Below are 21632 nucleotides of genomic sequence, written 5' to 3' on the forward strand. Positions count from 1 at the left end.
GGTTGCACGCTTTTGTTGTTACTGAGTACTTCACACTATTAACCTCTCCAAATCCCCATTTCTGTTCCCTCTGGATGAGCAAATGGAGTACCATTGCAGGAGGAGTCCAAAAGAAGAGAGAAAATCGGCAGCCGTACAAGGTGGATCGCCGTTGCTGGTTACTGCAATGGTGACGGCAATGGCGTTTTCAAGTCTGGTTTTTGTGGCGGAATCTGCAATAGGTGTGAACTGGGGGACGGTTTCGTTCCACAAGCTGAAGCCATCCACGGTGGTGGATCTCTTGAAGGACAACAGCATTAAAAAAGTGAAGCTTTTCGAAGCCGACCCGTTGGTGTTGAGAGCTCTAATGGGGAGTGGGATTCAGGTCATGGTTGGGATTCCCAATGAGATGTTGGCTGCTCTCAGCTCTTCCTCCGCCGCTGCTGATTTGTGGGTTCGCCAGAATATTTCTACTTTTATTGGCAAAGGTGGTGCTGATATCAGGTAGATTTATTTCCTTTTTCTTTATGCTTTGATTTTTTGTTTCTGGTAGATTCAACTTAACTTGAACCAGATTCAAGAACATATGAATAAGGATCTCTTAGGTGAATCCATATATTGTTGTAGTGTGCTTGGTTATAGTCCTGGACACTAATTGTTTAAATTCCAGTCATATATGCTTCAAAAGGTTTCTAGCATCAGTTTGTTGATCGTAGCACCAACCAATCCGAATCCCAGTATGGATTTCGTATAGGCTCATGTTGCGGCATACTTCCCTGCAACCTTGACGATTAATGTAGTTTATCTGCGGAAGCTGTGAAATGGTATGCCGGAGTTCGTTTACTATTCCCCATAGGTAGCTGCTTGACCTATCCACATAGTATAACCTACACAACATCAATCAATGTAGTGGTATACGATATCTTTTCCACCCTTGACGAGTTACTTCATTAGTTCCATTCGATATTTGGAATTAAATGTCTTCTTCGTCGATGTTGTTCATCAGCCACGTGGTTGTTGGTTGGCTTGGGGTCGAAACGAGTTGAGGGAAAACTGGTGCTCTTGGGCTGAAATTTTCCTCTGCTTAGATAGTGGAGATGGTCTAGAAGTATGAATTTCTTATCTGCATAGTCATTTTTGTGTGAATGTGCTTTTTGACAATGGAATGTATGCCTACTTTCTTTTTCACCAAGGACCATAAAATAAAAAAATAATAGGATTCTGATGCATCTATTCCGATGAAATTAACCTGATATTTATCAAAGAACAGTAGGAAATTGAAGTCATTCTGTTTCTGTAAAAGTCTTCCGCTCCAGTTTAAGCCACATTTTGTAAAGTTATTTAACTCTGGTTGTGGTGACAGGTATATTGCTGTCGGAAATGAACCTTTCCTTACAAGTTATGCCGGTCAATTTCAGTCCTATGTTGTCCCTGCTATGGTCAACTTGCAGCAGTCTTTGGTTCGGGCAAATCTTGCCGGTTATGTAAAGTTAGTGGTTCCTTGTAATGCTGATGCATATGAAGCTAATGTTCCTTCTCAAGGAGCATTTCGACCGGAACTGACTCAAATCATGACCCAACTTGTTTCCTTCCTAAACCAGAATGGTTCTCCATTTGTTGTTAACATATACCCATTTCTAAGCCTCTATGGGAACTCGGATTTTCCACAAGACTATGCATTCTTTGAGGGCACTACACATCCTGTTATAGATGGTGCCAACACGTACTCCAATGCATTTGACGGAAATTTTGACACGTTAATTGCAGCCCTCGGTAAACTTGGGTATGGGAATATGCCCATAGTTATTGGGGAGATCGGTTGGCCTACAGATGGAGCGTTAGGTGCTAATCTCACTGCTGCTAGGGTTTTCAATCAAGGCCTGATCAAGCATGTATTAAGCAACAAAGGAACTCCTCTTAGGCCGAATGTTCCACCCATGGATGTCTATCTTTTCAGTCTACTTGATGAAGGGGCAAAGAGCACTCTTCCAGGGAACTTCGAACGGCAATGGGGAATTTTCTCCTTTGATGGACAGGCTAAATACGCGCTAGACCTTGGTTTGGGACACAAGAAACTAAAGAATGCCAAGAATGTTCAGTATCTCCCAGCTAGATGGTGCGTTGCAAACCCATATAAGGATCTCTCTGATGTGGCAAATCACATGAAACTTGCTTGTAATGCTGCCGATTGCACGACGCTCAACTATGGGGGATCATGTAATGCCATTGGAGCGAAAGGAAACATCTCATATGCATTCAACAGTTACTATCAGCTGCAAATGCAGAACGAACGAAGTTGTAACTTTGATGGACTCGGTATCGTCACTTTTCTAGACCCTTCAGTTGGTGACTGCAGATTTCTTGTTGGTGTCACCAATGCCAGTTCCGGTTTTAGCCCATATCAAAGGTGGGTAATCGGCTTTGTTTTAATTTTATGGCAACTTTGGGCGTTTACAATCTGAAAAAATAAAGCAGTTTCTAGGTGGGTTTGTCACGGTCCCCTCGCATGAAGCTGATATTTTCAACATGGAGTTATATGCATATATATATATAACATTCAAATGATTGCAGATTAATGTAGTATACTATTTTTATGTATAAAAGATTGGCTCATGGGTTTAGTTTGTATAAGCAATCATAATTTTCATGTAGAATACAAGAAGAATATGGATGACATGCTTATCCATATTCCCTAGGTCATGGTCCCTTGTATTGCATCTTAATTAGTTGCAAAGCTATATATATATATATTAAACATGGTTGTTCTTTCAATGCTATTACTTTGAATTACCTGGTAGTCATATGCCTAACAAATAGGTATAGATTGAAGATGGTTAAATGTATGGTTGTATTCTTAAAAATTTTAAAATTTTATATAATTTAGATTTTTTTTTTGTATTTTATAATGATAATTTATTTTTGTTGCTAAAATTTTATAAGTTCATCCCTTGACATAAAATCTTGCTTGCTCTCAAAGATAAAAAGGTAAATTATACCAATGACCACTTAATTATAGTCCATTTTCATTTCGACCATCATTTTAAATTCTTGTCAATCAAACTACTCAACTATTTAAATGCATTCAATCATGCCACTAATAATTAACAGAATTATTGACGTGGTAGGTAATAAAATTGGTTATAATTTTGAATTTTTTCCTCCAATCAAATGGTGACACGTGGTATCATCTGATGGAAGAAAAATAAATTGAAACAACATTATCATCGGGGGAGAGGGGGAAATCAAACCTGGGTCTCCATGGATGATATGCACAACCTCAACCACTGCTCCAAGACTGGATTTTGTTATAATGCTTGCATCAACTAATATTTATCTTATAATATAATGAAGGCCACAACAATAAAAATAAAAGCAACACTATAATGACTAAGTCCAACCTGGTATAAACTATTAGTTTATTCTTTTATATCTATATTCGAATCGGGTCGGGTTTACGAAAATATATATTATTTTTACTATTTAAATTATAATAAATAACTATAAATGTATTTTTAACTATTTTAAAGTATTAATATATTCGAATTGGGCGGGGTCAGGTTTAAGGTAAGAAATCACCGACCCTACCAAAACCGGTATAAATTACTAGTTTACATTTTTTAAATATTCAAAACGGATCAAGTTTAAGGTAAAAATATATTATTTTAATCATTTAAAATATAATAAATAATTATAAGTATATTATTTTAACTATTTTAAAATATTAATTTATTCAAATCAAGTCGGGATGAGTCGAATATAAACAATATTTTTTTGGGTGGGGCGGGTTGAATATAAACAATATATTTAAAAATATTAATTTATTCGAATCAATTCATTTTAGTGTTGTTTCTATTTTCACTATTCTAGCCTTCATTATATTATAAGATAATTATTAGATGTAAGCATTATACCAGAAATTAGTCTTGGAGCAATGGTTGAGGTTGTGCTTATCATCTAAGGAGGCCCAAGCTTGATTCCTTCGTATCTCTCGAGGACAATGTTGTTTTAATTTATTTTCCTTCCATGAAATGGTGCCACATGTCAACATTTGATTGGAGGAAAACAATTTAAATTAAATATAAATTAAATTAATAAAAGCCCTCTAATGATATCATGACACATGTCATCATATAGTTGGAGGATTAAATATATTGAATTAATTTAAAATTATGACTAATTTGATAGATTGTGAAAGTAATAAGGACTAAATGTTAATTAAACTAATTTTATTAACTGTCACGTCAACACTTCCATTATCGGTTAACGGTTAGTGACAAGATTGAATGAATTTAATTAGTTGGGCGGTCTGATTGACAAGATTGAATGAATTTAATTAGTTGGGCGGTCTGATTGACAAGAATCCAAAAGTGATGGTCGAAATGAAAATGAGCAATAGTTGAGTGGTCACTGATATAGTTTACCCAAGATAAAACTATATCGGTTGATTCTAAGGAATGTAGAGTATGGTGTACATTCTTATCGAGGAAAACAGGAGAATATTGATGAGCATTAATCTTGCAAACCTAACATTACATTAATTATTATCATAACATTCCAATTTTAGTATGTTGTGGAGTACGTGCAGTTGAAAGTATGGAGAAATTGATGGCTCATTTCTAAAAACAGCACATCACCGCAGCACACCTGGCGACATTAAAGCATGCAGTGTTCCCCAACGAAAAAGCAGCAGCGACAGCCTGCAAATATCATCATCATCATCATCTTGAAAAACTTCATAACCACTACACGGTTAAATTGCAACTGACAACACGTTCTTCATCACGTAGGTAGGAGGGTAAAGTTTTTTTACAAATATTCCAAAGCGTCTTGAAACAAATCTTATTTTACATTATATGCACCTGACCGGCTTTCAAAAGTGCAGCAATGTCTTTGAAAGAAAGGTGCACTTGTTTTGCCTAGAAATTTAGAACCCACTTCGGCTTTGTTCATAGCCATCAGGTTTTTCCCAGACTTGGGGGATAATTTATATACCATTATTTTCTAGGACCTGTATTGTCTGATATTAATGAACACATAATAAACCATGACAGCAAAAAATGAATGGACACAGATAAACTGCTTTTCCAGCAATGAACTGTTTTCACACAACCTAGACAGCAATGGCATCAAATACGCATGCTGTAAGAGCTTCAGCAAAACAAAACAAAAAGATTATTTACGCAACATACTTCAAAACCTTGAAATGTTTCAAGTCTAGTCATAAATACCACCAGCTCATTAATAATACTGCACAATAAATAAGGACATGCTTGTACCATTTATTCAAAACAACACTAAATATTTAAAGGAATCTCCAAGCATCAAATAGGCACAGATAGAAACCCATACATCCTAGGAAAGAACACATGGGCTAACCTATTGATTAGAAAATAATATCTTCATCCTTCTCCCTGCCAGCAGATATCAAATTGTGACCTGACTTCATTGAGACCCCTTTTTTTAGTGAAAACTGATCCTCGGCCGACAGCTTGGCATCTGCAAGCTTTTTCTCCATCTCCCTCTTCTTATAAGCTTGTATCTTCTTTAACCTAAAGAAATCCTCCCTTTCAAGCTCATCCAACTCTCCCCTGATGTAGGTTATCGTATTCTCCAGCTTTGGTTTCACAACATTTTCTAAAGCATTAACCCTACGATTTGTAGTCTTAATTGCCTCATCAAGGGTTAAGAATGATGTCTGGAGAGAAGCAAGCTCAACTAGAACCTCAATTGCTTTCACATAAGCAGCACGACACTGTTGGACCTGTTGCCCTCCTCTGGCCAAACCAGTCAGATCATTCTTGCTCTCACCTTCTGTGAAATACTCAAACTTGGGAAGCTTCACTCCAGCAACGTTCTCTTGTCGGGATCGAACTTTAAGATTAGCAGTTTTAACATTCTCAAGGACAACATGTTTGATGTTCTCACCAGCAACGTACTTAGCCTCAGTTAAGGAAAATGATGAGGTTTTCATAGTCTCTCCCATTGATTCTTTTGTAGAGACTATTTTCTTAAGAATCTGACGAAATTGTACAGTTAGGGCGTCACTCTTCTTCTTAAGGAGCGCATGGCCTCTTGTAGCACCCACAAGCCGAGCTTTCATGATTCCAAGCATTGTAACAGTTGGAACCACATTCAAGCGCTGGGTTTGACCAGACATTTTCCAGGTATCTGTAGGTCGGATAAATAAAAGGAAGAAACAGAAAAGAAAGTTGGTTAGCCTAACTTCAAAAAAGAAGGAAATAAACTTTCTTTCAATCTCAAAGGCCTGTCATCAACCCTTTAACTTTAGTCAACATTTTTATCAGAGCAAATAAATTACTGAAGAAGATCTAAGTACTGCAGAGAACCATGGAGCACAAAATAATATGTCAAATTCTATGAAAGAATTTTCTGATGCACACATCTTTTCAGCAACCATGAAACTAAATAGGAGATGAGCAAGTTCACAATATAAAAATAGCAAACAAATGTGTAAATTAGAAAGGACAAAAAAAGCTATGGTATCCGATCTAAAAGGAGCCAAAAGGGTAGATTTAGTATAATATTCATATCCAGCATAGCTAATTTTCCCTTATTTTTAAAATTTTTTTTCCTTCTTATATAGCAGGAAGTAGTTGGCAGCCAATAGCTGACATACCTGTATAACCATTTCACATATAGGTCACATTTTGTCTATTGTTATTCTATTTATTTCCCCAAATCTAAAGTCTAAAATTCATTTGATATCTTTACCATATCTTCTCCAACACAAACAAGATAGTTTGTAGACACAATTAAAAGATATATGTTCGTCTATATGATACCCAATTCCATTGACAATCCAGCATCACATGGAACATTAGAAGCCCGTCACAAGAAACTAGACCAATCCCAATGGCAAGCACGACTAGAAAGCCAAGTGATTATGAGAACCTAAAATTTATGATTGGAACTCTGACTCAAAAGTGAGTATCTAAGATTCATAAAAGACACTAGAACTCAAAAAGTGAGTATCTTAGATTCATAAAAGAAACTATAACTCAAAAAGTGAGTATCTAAGATCCATGATCAGACCGTAAGACTCAAAGGATCGCCAATCTCACATATATCCTCCATGTAAAATTTAGAAACAAATCACTGAAAAAGTAAAAAGATACAAATATTTGCCCTAAAACGTAATTCGCGGGAAAAAAGAAGAAGAAATCTTTGTTTCTTATGGTTTTTGCCCTGGCAGCGTACAGACAGAGAAAGCTATCAAGTGAGGAATTGAACTGATCGAAATCGATGCAGATCAGGCTTCAATTTAAACTAATTTTTTTTTTTTTTGTACTTGAAAGACTAAATTCTCTTACTTCCAATTTAATTTGATCATGAAAATAAAAACCTTATAATGAAAACTGCATCCAGGTTCGAGAATTTTCTAATCAGAAAACGAACATGTTCCATTTAATTTACAAATCAAACCGAAAAGTCTACTAATCAAACATCAATTATGTATAAACGAAATAGAGATCCAAACAAGGACTGAATGGAATTAAAGGAGAAATTAGAAATCGAGGCAGAAAAAAGACCTGAAGATACCGTCGAAACCGCTAAACAGAGTGGAGTTGCGCTGCAGGCGTTAGAAGATCGGAGAATGAATTTCGCTGTGCGATTTAACTATATTTTTTTTTTAATGTGGATTTTGATTTTGATGCCTCTGTTAAAAACTTATAGAGGAAGGAGGACACTCAATTAGGTCCGTGATTGCATCCTCTCGCCTGGCCTTCTGTCCGAAAACCACTAATTAATTAAAAATTTTAAATTAAATTTTTTAAAATATTATCAATTTCCATAGTTAAAGTTTTAGATCCAATAATTACATGTCAGCCACCCTCTTCTCTAATATTATCGATCTAGCACCCTTTTTGACTATGTAGCAATAAAGTGTGGATTGTCAGTTGCGTCTTCAGGGGTTCTGTTCGAGCTGGCTGCGCCTTCTCTGAACGTCTGACACGTACGGAAGGTGTTGCGTGTTGTGAGTACTATAAAATTATACGCAAATAATGTGCAAGTATACGCAATCGCTCAAGTAATAAAGTGATGAGTGAGTATCGTCTCCACAGGGATTGAAAAGATCTTGAGTAAAGTTTATGCACTACTCTAAAGTAATTAAGTATAGCTAATGGTATTCACAAATGATTATGCTGAGGTAAATGAAATGTGTATGAGTAATAAAAGAAAATGTCATGGAAAAGGAAAATGGTAAAGATAACAAATAAATGAAATAACTTGATAATCCTCACACGAGAAACTACTTCAGGAATGAGTGATGGGGAATGATTTAAGAATGCTAAAACTTATCTCTGTAGCAGATTTAATCTATCTAACTTCACTTGCTCGACAGAGTTTGCTGAAAGTGCTCATGCTATCTCTAGTCAAAGGAACCTAATAGAATAGAATGTCACGACATCTCCTCTCTGTCTCAGCTATGGCAACCTATACTATTAATAAAAACTATTCCACTTAGTCGTTGAAATCCTATCTTAGTCTCTCTCAAGCACTAAGGGATTAGGATATAGTATCACTAGGCCGATTGAAAGCTTATGAAGATAATATAACCCATTGCTTATGTGAATCTTTTCTTGTGTTTCTCTCGAATACTACAAGTATTATTAGCTAAGTTTCTCTCGAACACTTAGCCTTCATCTAAGAAATGGACACCCTCATGCCTCGTATAAGCTTAGATGATGAAGCATTCATAAGCAAATCAAGCAAATATAAAAGATAAATATTAATCTATCATTAAAATAAAGTTAAACATCTATAAAACAACCCCACCAAATAAGGTTAGTTCATGGCGGGGTTCAAATATTCTATGAAATAAAACATAAAAATCATTTATGCCAAACAACCCAACTAAAATAAATGAAAGAAAACAACAAAGGGATGGAGGAAAAAGCCTTCGATGCGTGCTACGGAGCTCCCCTTGTCCACCACGAACCGCCTTAGCTTGCTATCTCCTCTCGGATGCCTAGCTCACCACTCCCTCAAGCTTCACCAATAGAGGAACACCAAGAAAAATAGAGGAAGAAAAATGGTGGAGAAGATGATAATTTTTTGGGTTGCTAACCTCTTTTCTCCCACTCTCTCTCTCTCTCTTGTGAGGTGTAATATATAATAAAAATATCTAAGAGTAATGATGAGGTTGTTGCGCTCAAAATACCCCTCATACCCTTAGGGTCATTCATTGTGCGTGAACCTTATCCTCCAGGTGGTAGTGGTCCCCAGCAGGTGGTTACAAGCAGCATACACGTGATTTGACAGCTGTCCTGTTATAAAAATATCTTTTTGTCCTTTTCTGCATAAATGCCAAGGCATTTCAATCTGCTTCAGCAATGTGTGATGTCACGACATTCTTTCCTAACTCGCCGTTTTTGCTTGTTATTTCCTACACATCACTAAAAACCACACCTTCCTCCTCATACAACACCTTAATAAAATAAAATAACACAACCACAAAAATGTAATTATATGCAGCCACATACATCTAAAATGACCTATATATACCCTTAAACAAACAATAACTTAAGTAAAAAAAGGCCTTAAAAGTGGTCATTTTACGGAGTTATCAGAAGGCGCGGATCACGTTGAATTATTGGGTACTCCATTATTATCCGTGCCTGAAAAGTCGACTTTTTAACGATCCCCCTCCCCTATAAATAAACCCTATGAATGCAAACATAACCACACCAAAATTACTTACTTATTCTCACTTCTATCAATTCCTTCTATCAAGCTAAGTAGATTTTACTATTTTTTAATAAGGTAAAACTATTTTTTATTGTATTATATTTATTTTATATTTAATTATTTGAACAAATTTTATTGTACTAATTATTTTGTATTATTTTTTACGATTGTAAAATTGGAAGGCGGGATCATACCTTGAGGCATTTTGCCGATACGATAACAATATGAAATTGTGTTATTTAAATTATTGTGAAATTTTTAAATTTTTTTGAATTTGTTTATATTTTAATTCATATACTATTTTATTTAATTATGCATATTTTAACCATTTGTTTTTGCAGATATAAGACAATATCTGCCAAACCATCATGCCCATGGTCAAAGTAAGCTCCTAGATAGCTATTGTGGTTCTAATTTCAACTATATAGTCACAACATGGATACATCGTCTCATACAGGAAAACATGGGAGGCAAAGCAGAATGCCATTAAAAAACTTCAATACGAGTGGGATGCATCTTACAATGAACTACCAAGTTGGTTTAGGGTAGTACACAGATTTGAAAATTAGGACAATTGTCGACTTCGAAACTTGCATTGCATACCATAATGATCGAATTTTTCACGATCGATGCCAATTATATTAGCTTTTTTGGACTTACCTACTGTGCATTAATGCTATGAAATACTTCAAGCCCGTTGTAATACCCCAAATATCAGATCAGAGACTATATTGAAAAGATTTAAAAAATTGAAGATTTATTTGAATAAATGGTAAAAGATGAGAAAATGATTTGAAATAGTGTTTATACTAATTTGTATCAATAGATAAATTAAGAGGGCACTTTGGTCTTTTAAGGGGGAGAATGAATTTAAAAATATTCTTATTAGGGATTTTAAATAGGAGAAAAGAGGAAAGTAAGGCATTTTTTTATTCTTCTTCTTCTTCACGTGGGTAGTGCTTTCCTCTATAGTATAAGGTAAACTTCAAGTTGTTAGTTCTTCCTTTAAATTATGGGTTGTTTTGGTAACATTAAGTGATATGTAAGCTTAAGGAAGGATTAAAGAAGATTAAAACTAAGTGGTGGATGTTGTATATGAGATTTAAGGAAATGGGGTTTTGAATGATATGTTGATATATGTGTTTTTATTGAGGTTTATTAGTAGAATTTACTTGTCAAAGGATTGAATAAGAGATTAGAAACATGAGATATGTTTAAAAACATGTTTAGAAAAATGATATGATTCTTGAGTTGAGATGTTCCATGAAGATGTTAGAGGTTAAAGGTGGCAAAATGAAGTAAAATTAGTTGGGTTAAGTAAAGAGGAGTTTAATAGTATTGTTGGAGGTAAAAGTATAAGATTAGAGGAAAATATTAAGTGAAAATCGAGCTGAAAAATTGTAAATCTGGGCAATGGTATCGGTACTGATAGAACAGTACCGATACTATAAGTGTAAATTGGTAGAAATGTGACGAACAACATTAGTACCGATGTAATTGGTATCGATACTGATGGGGTATCGATACTACCAAGGGGGAATATCGATGCCATGGATCCAGAATGTCAAAATGGTATCGATACTAAAAGGAAGTATCGATACCATAGTATAGTAGTATCGATACTAAGAGAAGAGTATCGATACCATGCTGCACATAATATGTAAATGATATCGATATTGAAAGGGGGTATCAGTACCATAGTATAGAAGTATCGATACCAGGGTAATATTATCGATACTAATGAGCTTGGAATTTAAAGATAGGTTGCAATTGTTATAGAAATTAAAATAATGATATTTTTGAATCTTATTAGAGTATAATGTTAAAGAGTATACTAACATTGGTATGTTATGTGTACTTAATGGATGCTTATGTAGATCATAACCAAGCTCCTGAATCTAGCAAGAAAACGGGGAAAGATAAAGTTAATGAATAGCCAAACATCTGTACATCTTGTTAGTGAAATTACCAGGTGAGTACAATTATTGTACTTATTTGAGATGAAGAAGATTCATACTGATTCAAATTAGAATGTTTAAATTAATGTATGTTTTATACCATTGACTATGTTATCAGTAAGGCATGAAAGGATGCCATAAGTAAAATGCATGAACAGATGCATTAAGGCATGAAAGGATGCCATAAGTAAAATCCATAAACGGATGCATTAAGGCATGAAATGATGCCATAACTAAAATGCATGAACGGATGCATTAAGGCATGAAAGAATGCTATAACAAAAATGCATGAATGAATGCATTAAGGCATGAAAGGATGTCATAACTAAAATGCATGAACGGATGCATTAAGGGATGAAAGGATACCAAAAATAAAATGCATGAACGGATGCATTAAGGATGAAAGGATGCCATAACTAAATGCAGGAAGGAATACATTAAGGCATGAAAGGATGCCATAACTAAAATGTATGAACAAATGCATTAAGGCATGAAAGGATGCCATAACCAAAATGCTTGAACAGATGCATTAAGGTATGAAAGGATGCCATAACTAAAATGTATGAACGGATGTATTAAGGTATGAAAAGAGGCCATAATTGAAATTAATGAATAATTACTAAAGAAAAATGAAAGAAAGAAAAGTATTTTAGACATACTAAAGATGTTTATGACGATAGTATGAAAGAAGTTTGGTTTTATAAAAAGGGACTTAGCTAATCCTTACGGATAATACCAATTAGTTTGAAATCAAATAATTATGATATATTTATGTATACCAAAATGTTCTTTACAATACTAGGTTTCACTAGGTAAATGCTTAACGTGTGTTGCTTCCACGCGTAGGTAAAGGTAGAGATTAACTGGGTAAGGGGTACAGCTGTAGTAGCAGTGATCATCAATTCAGGTTGACTCATTAGTGACAAAGGGGCAATCTAGTTATTTTGTAAAAAAAACTTATTTGGCATGTAATTAAAGTATTAAAAGTGATCTGAATTTTAATTAAGTAGAATTTTGTAACATATTACAATTAGTGTTTTGCTTTATCTTAAAATGTGATTTTTTCCAAAATCGAAAAACAATTATGGGTTTCCAAATAAGGAACTATTTTAAAAGTGATGTGACATCTGTATCTCATGTACGAAAAGGTATACGGGAGATGGGGGTTACCTTTGTTGGTATCAGAGCTATAGGTTTAGCCGATTCTCGGCCGAAACCGGTTTTATTTTAAATACAGAAAGTGATTACATGCCATAAAGATTGTCAATGCTACTAGTATGGTGTCATTAGAGTGAAATTGATGACACTCCTTACTAATTGTAATGTTATTATTATGTATTTCATAATAGATGTGAGAATATTCGAATTCAAGAAGAGCTGGGGAACAAGAGATGCAAGAAGTAACTGATAGTGAAAGTTATGAGGCTAATAGTGAACAGTATCTCCCTTCGGAAAATGCTAGTGCACCTGCACCTCAAGGGATTTCGGTGCTTGAGTTTGGAACTTTCATGCAAGCCTTTGACGCCATACTGACTCGGTTTCAACCTCCCCCTGCTCCTCCAATACCGAGAACGTTAATCCCAAAAGAGTTGAAGAGCTTGAGAGCTCTATAGTTTCAGGGAGAAGAGAGAGAGGGTCTCATGGAGGCCAACTTATGGTTAAATTATGTTATAATAATGCTCGAAAGTCTTCAATGCTCAGATCCAGAAATTTTAAGTGGATCTGTATCTTTACTTAGAGGATCAGCTCAGGTATGGTGGTCAAATACTATAATGTATGCACCACCGGAGCAAGTGACTTGTCAATTCTTCCTGAAAGAATTCAAGAACAAGTATGTGGGGGAACAATTCAGACGAGCAATGCTATTAAAATTCCTTAATCTAAAGCAAGGTGATTGAGCCGTACATGAGTTCGAGGCTGAGTACAACAAGTTGAGTCGTTTTGCTACTAAAGTCGTTCCAAATGATAAGGCAATATGTGTTTGGTTCATAAAGGGTTTGAGGCCAAAGTTAAAAGAGATGATGTTGGCTTTGAACTTGCGGAGTTTACAAGAAGTCAAAAACCGAGCCAAAGCTATTGAACGAGCTAAGGAGGAGACATTAGCGGCGGAGCAGAGTTTATAGATGGGGAAAAGAGTGGGAATACCTTCCACTCCCCATCATGTTAAAAGAGGCAAGGGCTTGAGTTACATATATACTACTAGAAATAGTTCTACAGTAGCTTCACAGAAAAATAGACAATCCCAGTCTTTTGTTGCTAGCTCGGGTAGAGCATATGGGGAGAGAGTTTCATGTCAAACATATGGCAAATTTTACAGTGGAGCATGCAGACTTATCAGTGGAGCTTGTTTCCAATGTAGCGAGACTGGTCACTTTGCTTGAAATTGTCCTAAGAAATCTGGGGACTATTCATCACAATCTGAAATATTGATGGCAGCATCAAATAGAAGTAGAGGAAGGGGTAGATCCAGGGCACAATCGGATTCAATGCAGAGATAAGAGAATCAGATAGTCGCTAGAATTGACAATATTAAGAATAATGAGGATCAGGATGACCTTGAATCATAACAGGTATTTTCCATCTTTTTGATGAGCCTGTATTTGTTTTAGTTGATCCTGGTTCTACACACTCATACATCAGTACAAAATTGGTTAGAAGTAGAGGAATTCATTTAGAACCAATTGTGAGTGAGATGATAGCGGTAAACCCCATGGGTCACAGTGCGAGAGTAACTAGAATATGCAGAAGATTCCCTATAAAGATCCAAGAGATGATGTTTCCAGCAAACTTGATGGAGTTGCCCTTTGATGAATTTGAAATCATTTTAGGCATGGATTGGTTGTCTTCACATTATGGATGGGTCGATTATCATAAGAAACACTTGTTTCTAAAGGATGCTGAAGGCTTAGAAATCGTAGTGATCGGCGAAAGAGCAAAATCACCATCAAATGTGATATCAGCCATGACTTCAAGGAAAATTATGTCGAAAGAATGTATAGTTTTTCTAGACAATGTGATAGTACTAGAATTTCGAAGGTTAGAGTAAATGATATTCCCACGGTTAGAGAATTTCCAGACATTTTTCCCGAGTAGTTACCGAGATTGCTGTCCGCATGTGTGAGTACTATAAAATTATACGCAAATAATGTGCAAGTATACACAATCGCTCAAGTAATACAACGATGAGTGAGTATCGTCTCCACAGGGATTGGGTGAAATTACAAAAGTCTAACCAAAGCTAATCACTAATCTATCTATATATAGTTAGTCTTTATATATACAAATGTCACGACAAATGAAAAGTGTATGAAGGTGGATGTAGATGAATGGTTTGATGGTGTAGCAGATGGAAATGCAGTGGTAAGATAAGATGTTTAGTGTTGAAAATGGTGTAATGTCGAGGCAATGAATAATGGTAAAAACAGTAAATAAACAGTAAATAAAATGAAAAGAAGATAATCCTCACGTGACAAGCTTCCAATAGAATGAATGGTAGGGATTGATCTAAGGATGCTAAACTTATCTCTCAGGCATATTTAAGCTATCTAATCTTTACTTGCTCGACAGAGCTTTCCTAAAATGTTCTCAAAGGAACCTAACAGAATAGGATGCCAAGGCATCTGCTCTCACTCAACGATGTTGGCCAGCCTACCCTATTGATAAAGACACCCTTTTTAGTCATTAAAATCCTATCACAGTCTCTCCCGAGATCTAAGGGATTAGATTATAATATCCCTAGGTCGGTTCAAAGTCCCTTGAAAATACTATAACCCATTGCTTATGAGGATATTGTCTTGCGGTTCTCTCGAATACTTACAAGTATTTTTAGCTTAGGTTTCTCCCGAATACCTAAACTTCATCTAAGAAATGGACATTTTCATGCCTCTTACAAGCCTAGATGGTGAAACATTCATAAGCAAAGCAAATAAATAACCAAAATAAACTTAAATATACCATTAAAATAAAGTCTAAACATCTATTAAACCAACCGCCACCAAATAAGTTAGTTCATGGTGGGGTTCGAAATTTCCAAACACAAAGTCATGCAAATATTCGTTCCAACAACCCACAAATAAATAGAAAAATAGTAGCAAAAAAGGAAGTGAGAAGTAGCCTTCGACGAGCCACCGGAGGTCTCCTCGGCCACCACGAATCACCTTAGCTCGCTAGCTCCACTCGGCACCTAGCTCGCCACTTCCTGGATGCTTAATCAATGGAGGAAAACCCAAGGAAGAAGAAAAGGAAATAAAAATCTAATTTTTTTCTGCTCTGTGAGTGTGTCTCATCCTTCATTTTTTTTAGTGTCTCCATTGAGGTGTAATATATAATAAAAATATCTAGGGGTAATGATGAGGTTGTTGGGTGCAAAATACCCCTCATACCCCTACAATCACACCATAAGCATGAATCTTATCCTCCGGTGGCAGTGGTCCCATAGCAGCTCTGGCAGGCGGTTACAACAATCATTTCACGTGCAGAACCAACTATCCTCATACAGTTGTATCTTTTTATCGTTTTCTACGCCAGAAATGCCAAGGCATTTCAATATGCTTCAGCAACGTGTGATGCCGCGTCATTACTTCCCATCGAATCCTTTTTGCTTGTTATTCCCTGCGCACCACAGACAAACTGCACCTTTCCCTCAAGCAGCATCATTGAGAAATAAAATAGCACTACCACCACAAATAAGCAAAATGTCATGGCAATAACTTAAGCGGAAAAGGCCTTAAAAGTATACTTTTTAGGAAGTTAATACACCCCCAAACTTAAGCTATTGCTTGTCCTCAAGCAATGGATAGCAGTTACATAAGCAAAATGTCATGGCAATTTTCAACAATAGAATAGTAGGATAAAATTGAATTTCAACCCTCAGAGAACTAGGCTTCAACATGTTAGACTTATCAAGAATTCAAGTACTTTTCCCTAGGTCAAGATCCTTTGTGGTGATGTGTGTGCGTGATTATATCCAATCTATACTTAGCAAACTTAGACAATTTCTAATCAAGTCCCCTAGTTTTTGTCAAGGCATTTACTTATTCATTAAGCACATTTTCTTTACTCCCTTTCATTTCTGATTTTTTTAGATACTGTTACGAAGGGAGTCAGCTCATCACACCTACTCTCCCACACTCTAGGTGAAAGGGAGCATACCTTCCACCCCCGAGCTAGTTAAGTAGAGTCATCTCGTGACTACTTTCATTCACTCATATGCACATGGCTGCCATTTATTAAAGAGAGTTTCAAGCAATGCCACAGCAAAGAGGAGTGTCCCTCTACAGCTATGCCTAAGCATTTATTCATAGTTTCATATATAAGGGAGTTGTTTTTGATTTTTCATTTAAGCACAATACCATATTTCAATGCCAAAACTGACTAGAGTTCCTTCATAAAAATTTTCCAAATTTTCTAAGTATAGAGAACATACAAATCGTGTAATTTTTTTTACAAAGCATCAAGCCCTAGAGTGAGTTCTATCATTCTTAACAGTCATTTACATTCAGATTCTAGCTTAACAAGATCATCATCGAGTATCCTCAAAACATTCTATCTAACTATCCTACCATTTACTGATGCCATGGCATAATACTACGCTAATGCTATCATGCATATGTCCTACTAAGAACACTACCTCCCCCAAACTTAAGGGAAGCATTATCCTCAATGCTTAAAGAGAACTAAACTAAATATAACCTAAATGTCATGCAATGAAATGCAAACTAAATGAAAATGAATGCAAGTAAGGTACCTCAATGTTTGCGTGGTGGTGTTACCTTGGAGGTGCTAGCAGCTCGTCGTCTAGTGCGCTTGCGAAGGGGTGCTGGGCTGGACTCTGAAGAAGTAGAGTAATAATGCACAATATTCTTACGTCCAGCCGTGGTCTTGGTACATCGACCACTACGTGGTGCAGGAATGGGACTGGGTGTTTTTTCGATAGGGACAGTGGGCGGCTATTCAGGGGTGTCAGAACAGTGCGGATCAGGTGTCACAGAACGGTGCTGATCAGGAGTTGGGTCATCAACTAGAGGATCCGCTGTATCTTGCTCGGGCTCTGGAGATGCCTCGACATTGAATGCCGACATAATTTCGTTTGGAAAGCCAGAAAAATTCCGTTAACTGTGGGGAATAATTTATTGAAACATCGATTCCACCACAGTATCTCTATGCTTCACATATCCAAAGAAATTACGGATGTCACCATGTAAAGCATGTAGGTGAGTCTGAGTCTGCATCACAACTTCCTCGAGAGCAAGCAATCTTGCCTCGACATTGGATTATGTGGTTCTTATAGATTGCTCATGAACAGGGTCTTTAGACTTAGGATTTTCAATTCCTAATAGCAGTAGAAGTCTAGCCCTAGTAATGCCCGATAATCCAATTAAAATTTCATCAAAAGCATTTTCCCCGACCTTTTTCTTACGACACAAAGAAGTAATTAAGTTAGGAAACATTAAAGCACTTGCCTTTTTACTCAAGCAGTCATGAACTTGTTGAAAAATAATACGACCAACATCAATAGGACGGGATACCATTATCGAATGTAAAAGCAGTAAGTGAGAAAGTGATACCGTCGTATTATGAGAAGTAGGCATGAGTTTATGCTTAAGGAAGTGTTCCATAACTTGGAACGCGGTTGAAGACGTTCTCGGTTGACCGAGTATCTACTTGTTTGGCACCCATTCCACTAAGTGTTTGCAAAGAATAAATCCTCAAGAATGTCATCAGAAGTGTGGCTATCGGCTTCATTTTAAATTGCGACATGCTCGTCCAATACATCCTGCAAATGAAAATACCTATTAATCGCAGTGGGTGTAAAACATATCTAATTACCTCAGACGAAAATGGAGTGTTGATTGGGTTGGAAATATTTGCGTAAAACTCCTTAACCAACGAGGCATTCACGGAGCCCGGATGGCGTGTGAACTTCTTCCACTTGAGCGGTGTCACAATGTCCATTATGTCGGGTCCAAAGCCGCCATCGGTCTCCTCGGTAAAAATGAAACCTAACTCAAAGAAGAGTTTATGGTTCTTGAAGTTTTGGAACCGAGCCTTGGCCTCGTCATCCTCAAACTATTGCCAAGCGAAAGCATCGGTTGAAGCCGATCTTGAACGCACCATTTTCAGTGTTGTTAAAGTAAGAAAAATAAAGAAGGGCAAAGCTTTTGAAGACTTTAAAAACCTTGGAGGAGTTTCGGCTATGGAGAAAATAAAGGAAGAAGATGAAGAAATGAGTGAGAAAAGTAAAAGTAAAATGAAATAGAAAAGTTAAGGATGAAAGAGAAAAGAAAAAGTTAAAAATTTGAGAGGGAAAATGGGTGATAGGATGGTTAAGAAAGGAATAAGTGGGTGGAGGGGGTTATGTGTATATGGGGGAGGAAAAACTGCCAAAAGGTAATGATGATGATGGAACAAAACTACGGAGAGAGAAAAGTAAATGTCAGAATTAAAATAAATTAAAAGGAAACAAAATCAAATAATATCTTCCCCATTTAATTCTCTGTCCTTTCCTCTATTTGGGTAACCGCTCCATGCACGGTTTGTAGCACTATGGTCCATACAAATCAGATCAAAGATTAATTATAAAATAAAATAAGAATAAGAATAAAGAAAAACCTAAATTTTAAATTTTATTTATGCACAGACACAAATTCAATGCCGTGGCATCGAACTGTGGTTCTCCTCTAGACACGCTTCAGTATCGTGCAGACGTAACACTTCCTTGTTGTGCGGTGGTGGAACTCCATTGTAGGCTTTCAGACGTTGGCCATTTACCTTGATGATCGTCCCATTATCTCTTCTCTTAATGTCAACAGCTCCATGGGGGTAGACATAATACACCTCAAATAGTCCTCACCATCAAGATTTGAGCTTCCCAGGAAAGAGTTTAAGTCTGGAGTTGTAAAGAAAGATTTGTTGTCCCACATAAAAATGCCGTGGCATTAGTTTTTGGTCATGCCACTTCTTGGTTTTCTCCTTGTATATCTGAGCATTCTCATATGCTTGTGCTCTAAACTCTTCCATTTCATTAAGTTCCAGTAATCTTTGCTCCCCAGCTAGTTGAGCATCAAAATTCAATCGCTTGATGGCCCAATACGCCTTATGTTCAAGTTCAACCGGGAGATGACAAGCTTTACAACACACTAGCTTGAATGGTGACATTCCCAAGGGAGTTTTGAACGCTGTTCTGTACGACCAAAGTGCTTCATCCAACTTTGTCGACCAATCCTTACGTCTTGGGTTTGCCACTTTCTCTAAAATCTGCTTGATCTCTCAATTGGATATCTCTGCTTGGCCATTTATCTACGGATGATATGCCGTGACAATCTTGTGTCGAACTCCATATCTCTTTAATGCCTTGGCATTCAACTTGCTATCAAAGTGAGTTCATTCATCACTAATAATAGCACGAGGTACTCCAAACTGAGTTAAAATATACTTATGCAAAAACTTGAGTACAGTCTTGGAGTCATTCCTTGATGTTGCTATTGCTTCCACCCACTTTGACTCATAATCCACAGTAAGCAAGATATATAATTTTCCTTCAGAAGATGAGAATTGTTCCATGAAATCAATGCCCTATACATCAAACAACTCTATCTCCAAGATATTTTACAATGGCATTTCATGACGTCTGAAGATGTTTCCAGTCTGTTGGCATCGATCACAAGTTTTGTAAAATGCTTGGGCATCTTTAAATAGAGTTGGCCAGTAAAAGCCTGATTACAGGACCTTAGCAGCAGTCTTTGCTCCACCAAAATGGCCTCCATATGTGATTGAATGACAATGGTACAAAATGCCATGTTCTTCTTCTTCGAGTACACATCGTCTAATGAGCTGATCGGCACAATGCTTGAATAAATATGGCTCATCCCAAAAATAGTGCCTTGCATCATACTTGAATTTCTTTTTAGCCTGACTATCTAAATCAAAAGGTAGAATTCCACTAACAAGAAAATTAACAAGGTCAGCATACCACGGAATTACCGCGGCATATAAAAGTTTCTCATCAGGAAATTCCTCTTGGATATCTACAGTGTCATGGCATTCAGAATTGTTCTCTAGCCTAAATAAGTGATCAACAATTTGATTTTCAGTTTCTTTTTTATCTACCACTTCTAAGTCAAATTCTTGCAAAAGTAAGATCCACCTAATAATTCTAGGCTTGGTATCCTTTTTGTTCACTAAGTATTTTATAGCCGAATGATCAGTGTAAACAATGACTTTTGTGCCTATTAGGTAAGGTCTAAATTTATCAAAAGCAAATACCACGGAAAGTAATTCTTTCTCAGTGGTGGTGTAGTTCAATTGTGCTTCATTTAAAGTGCGGCTAGAGTAATAAATAACATGAAAATTTTTACCTCGGTGTTGCCCCAAATCAGCTCCTACGACATAATCGCTTGCATCACACATCAACTCAAATGGTGATGTCCAATCGGGAGGAACTACAATGGGTGCTGAGATCAGTTGTCGTTTCAACTCAGTGAATGTGCCGAGGCATAACTCGTCAAACACAAAGGGTTAGTTTTGTTGAAGCAATGCGTACAAGGGCTTAAAAATCTTGGAGAAGTCTTTGATAAACCTTCTATAAAATCCTGCATGTCCAAGAAAACTTCTTATACCCTTGACCGAAGTTGGTGGTGGAAACTTTTCAATTACTTCAATCTTCGCCTTGTTTACCTCAATTCCCTTATGTGAAATTTTGTGGCCTAATACAATGCCTTCAATCACCATGAAGTGGCATTTTCCCTAATTTAAGATCAACTCAGCATCCTCGCATCTTTTTTAGAACTTTTGCTAAATTGCCGAGGCATCGTTCAAAATCGTCCTCACAAACAGAAAAATCGTCCATGAAGATCTCCAGAAAATCCTCAACCATGTCTGAAAATATGGCTTGCATACAGCGCTGAAACGTTGCCGGGGTATTACAGAGTCCAAAAAGCATCCTCCTAAAGGCAAAAGTGCCATAGGGACAAGTGAATGTAGTCT

The 21632-nt window shown here is 36.5% G+C and overlaps 2 protein-coding genes across 3 annotated transcripts; one reads left to right on the forward strand and one right to left on the reverse strand.

Annotated features, from left to right (window-relative positions):
• The first annotated feature begins 4 nt into the window (after nucleotides 1–4).
• Nucleotides 5–2751, forward strand: LOC120176241 (glucan endo-1,3-beta-glucosidase 5-like). Its single transcript, XM_039182693.1, has 2 exons — nucleotides 5–483; nucleotides 1343–2751. The coding sequence occupies exons 1-2, from the start codon at nucleotides 83–85 to the stop codon at nucleotides 2439–2441; spliced, it is 1500 nt and encodes a 499-aa protein (XP_039038624.1). The 5' UTR covers nucleotides 5–82; the 3' UTR covers nucleotides 2442–2751.
• A 2389-nt stretch (nucleotides 2752–5140) lies between these two features.
• Nucleotides 5141–7644, reverse strand: LOC120176244 (V-type proton ATPase subunit D-like). Of its 2 annotated transcripts, none has more exons than XM_039182697.1 (2): nucleotides 7530–7644; nucleotides 5141–6147 (listed from the first exon to the last, which is right to left on the reverse strand). In XM_039182697.1, the coding sequence occupies exon 2, from the start codon at nucleotides 6134–6136 to the stop codon at nucleotides 5363–5365; it is 774 nt and encodes a 257-aa protein (XP_039038628.1). In that variant the 5' UTR covers nucleotides 6137–6147; nucleotides 7530–7644; the 3' UTR covers nucleotides 5141–5362. The 2 variants fall into 2 exon arrangements, with proteins under 2 accessions (XP_039038628.1, XP_039038629.1); XM_039182698.1 differs by having other exon boundaries at nucleotides 5141–6149; nucleotides 7527–7593.
• Nucleotides 7645–21632: the final 13988 nt, after the last annotated feature.

This window comes from Hibiscus syriacus, unplaced genomic scaffold, assembly GCF_006381635.1.
Source record: "Hibiscus syriacus cultivar Baekdansim isolate YM2019G1 unplaced genomic scaffold, ASM638163v2 tig00112231_pilon, whole genome shotgun sequence".
NCBI lineage: Eukaryota > Viridiplantae > Streptophyta > Magnoliopsida > Malvales > Malvaceae > Hibiscus > Hibiscus syriacus.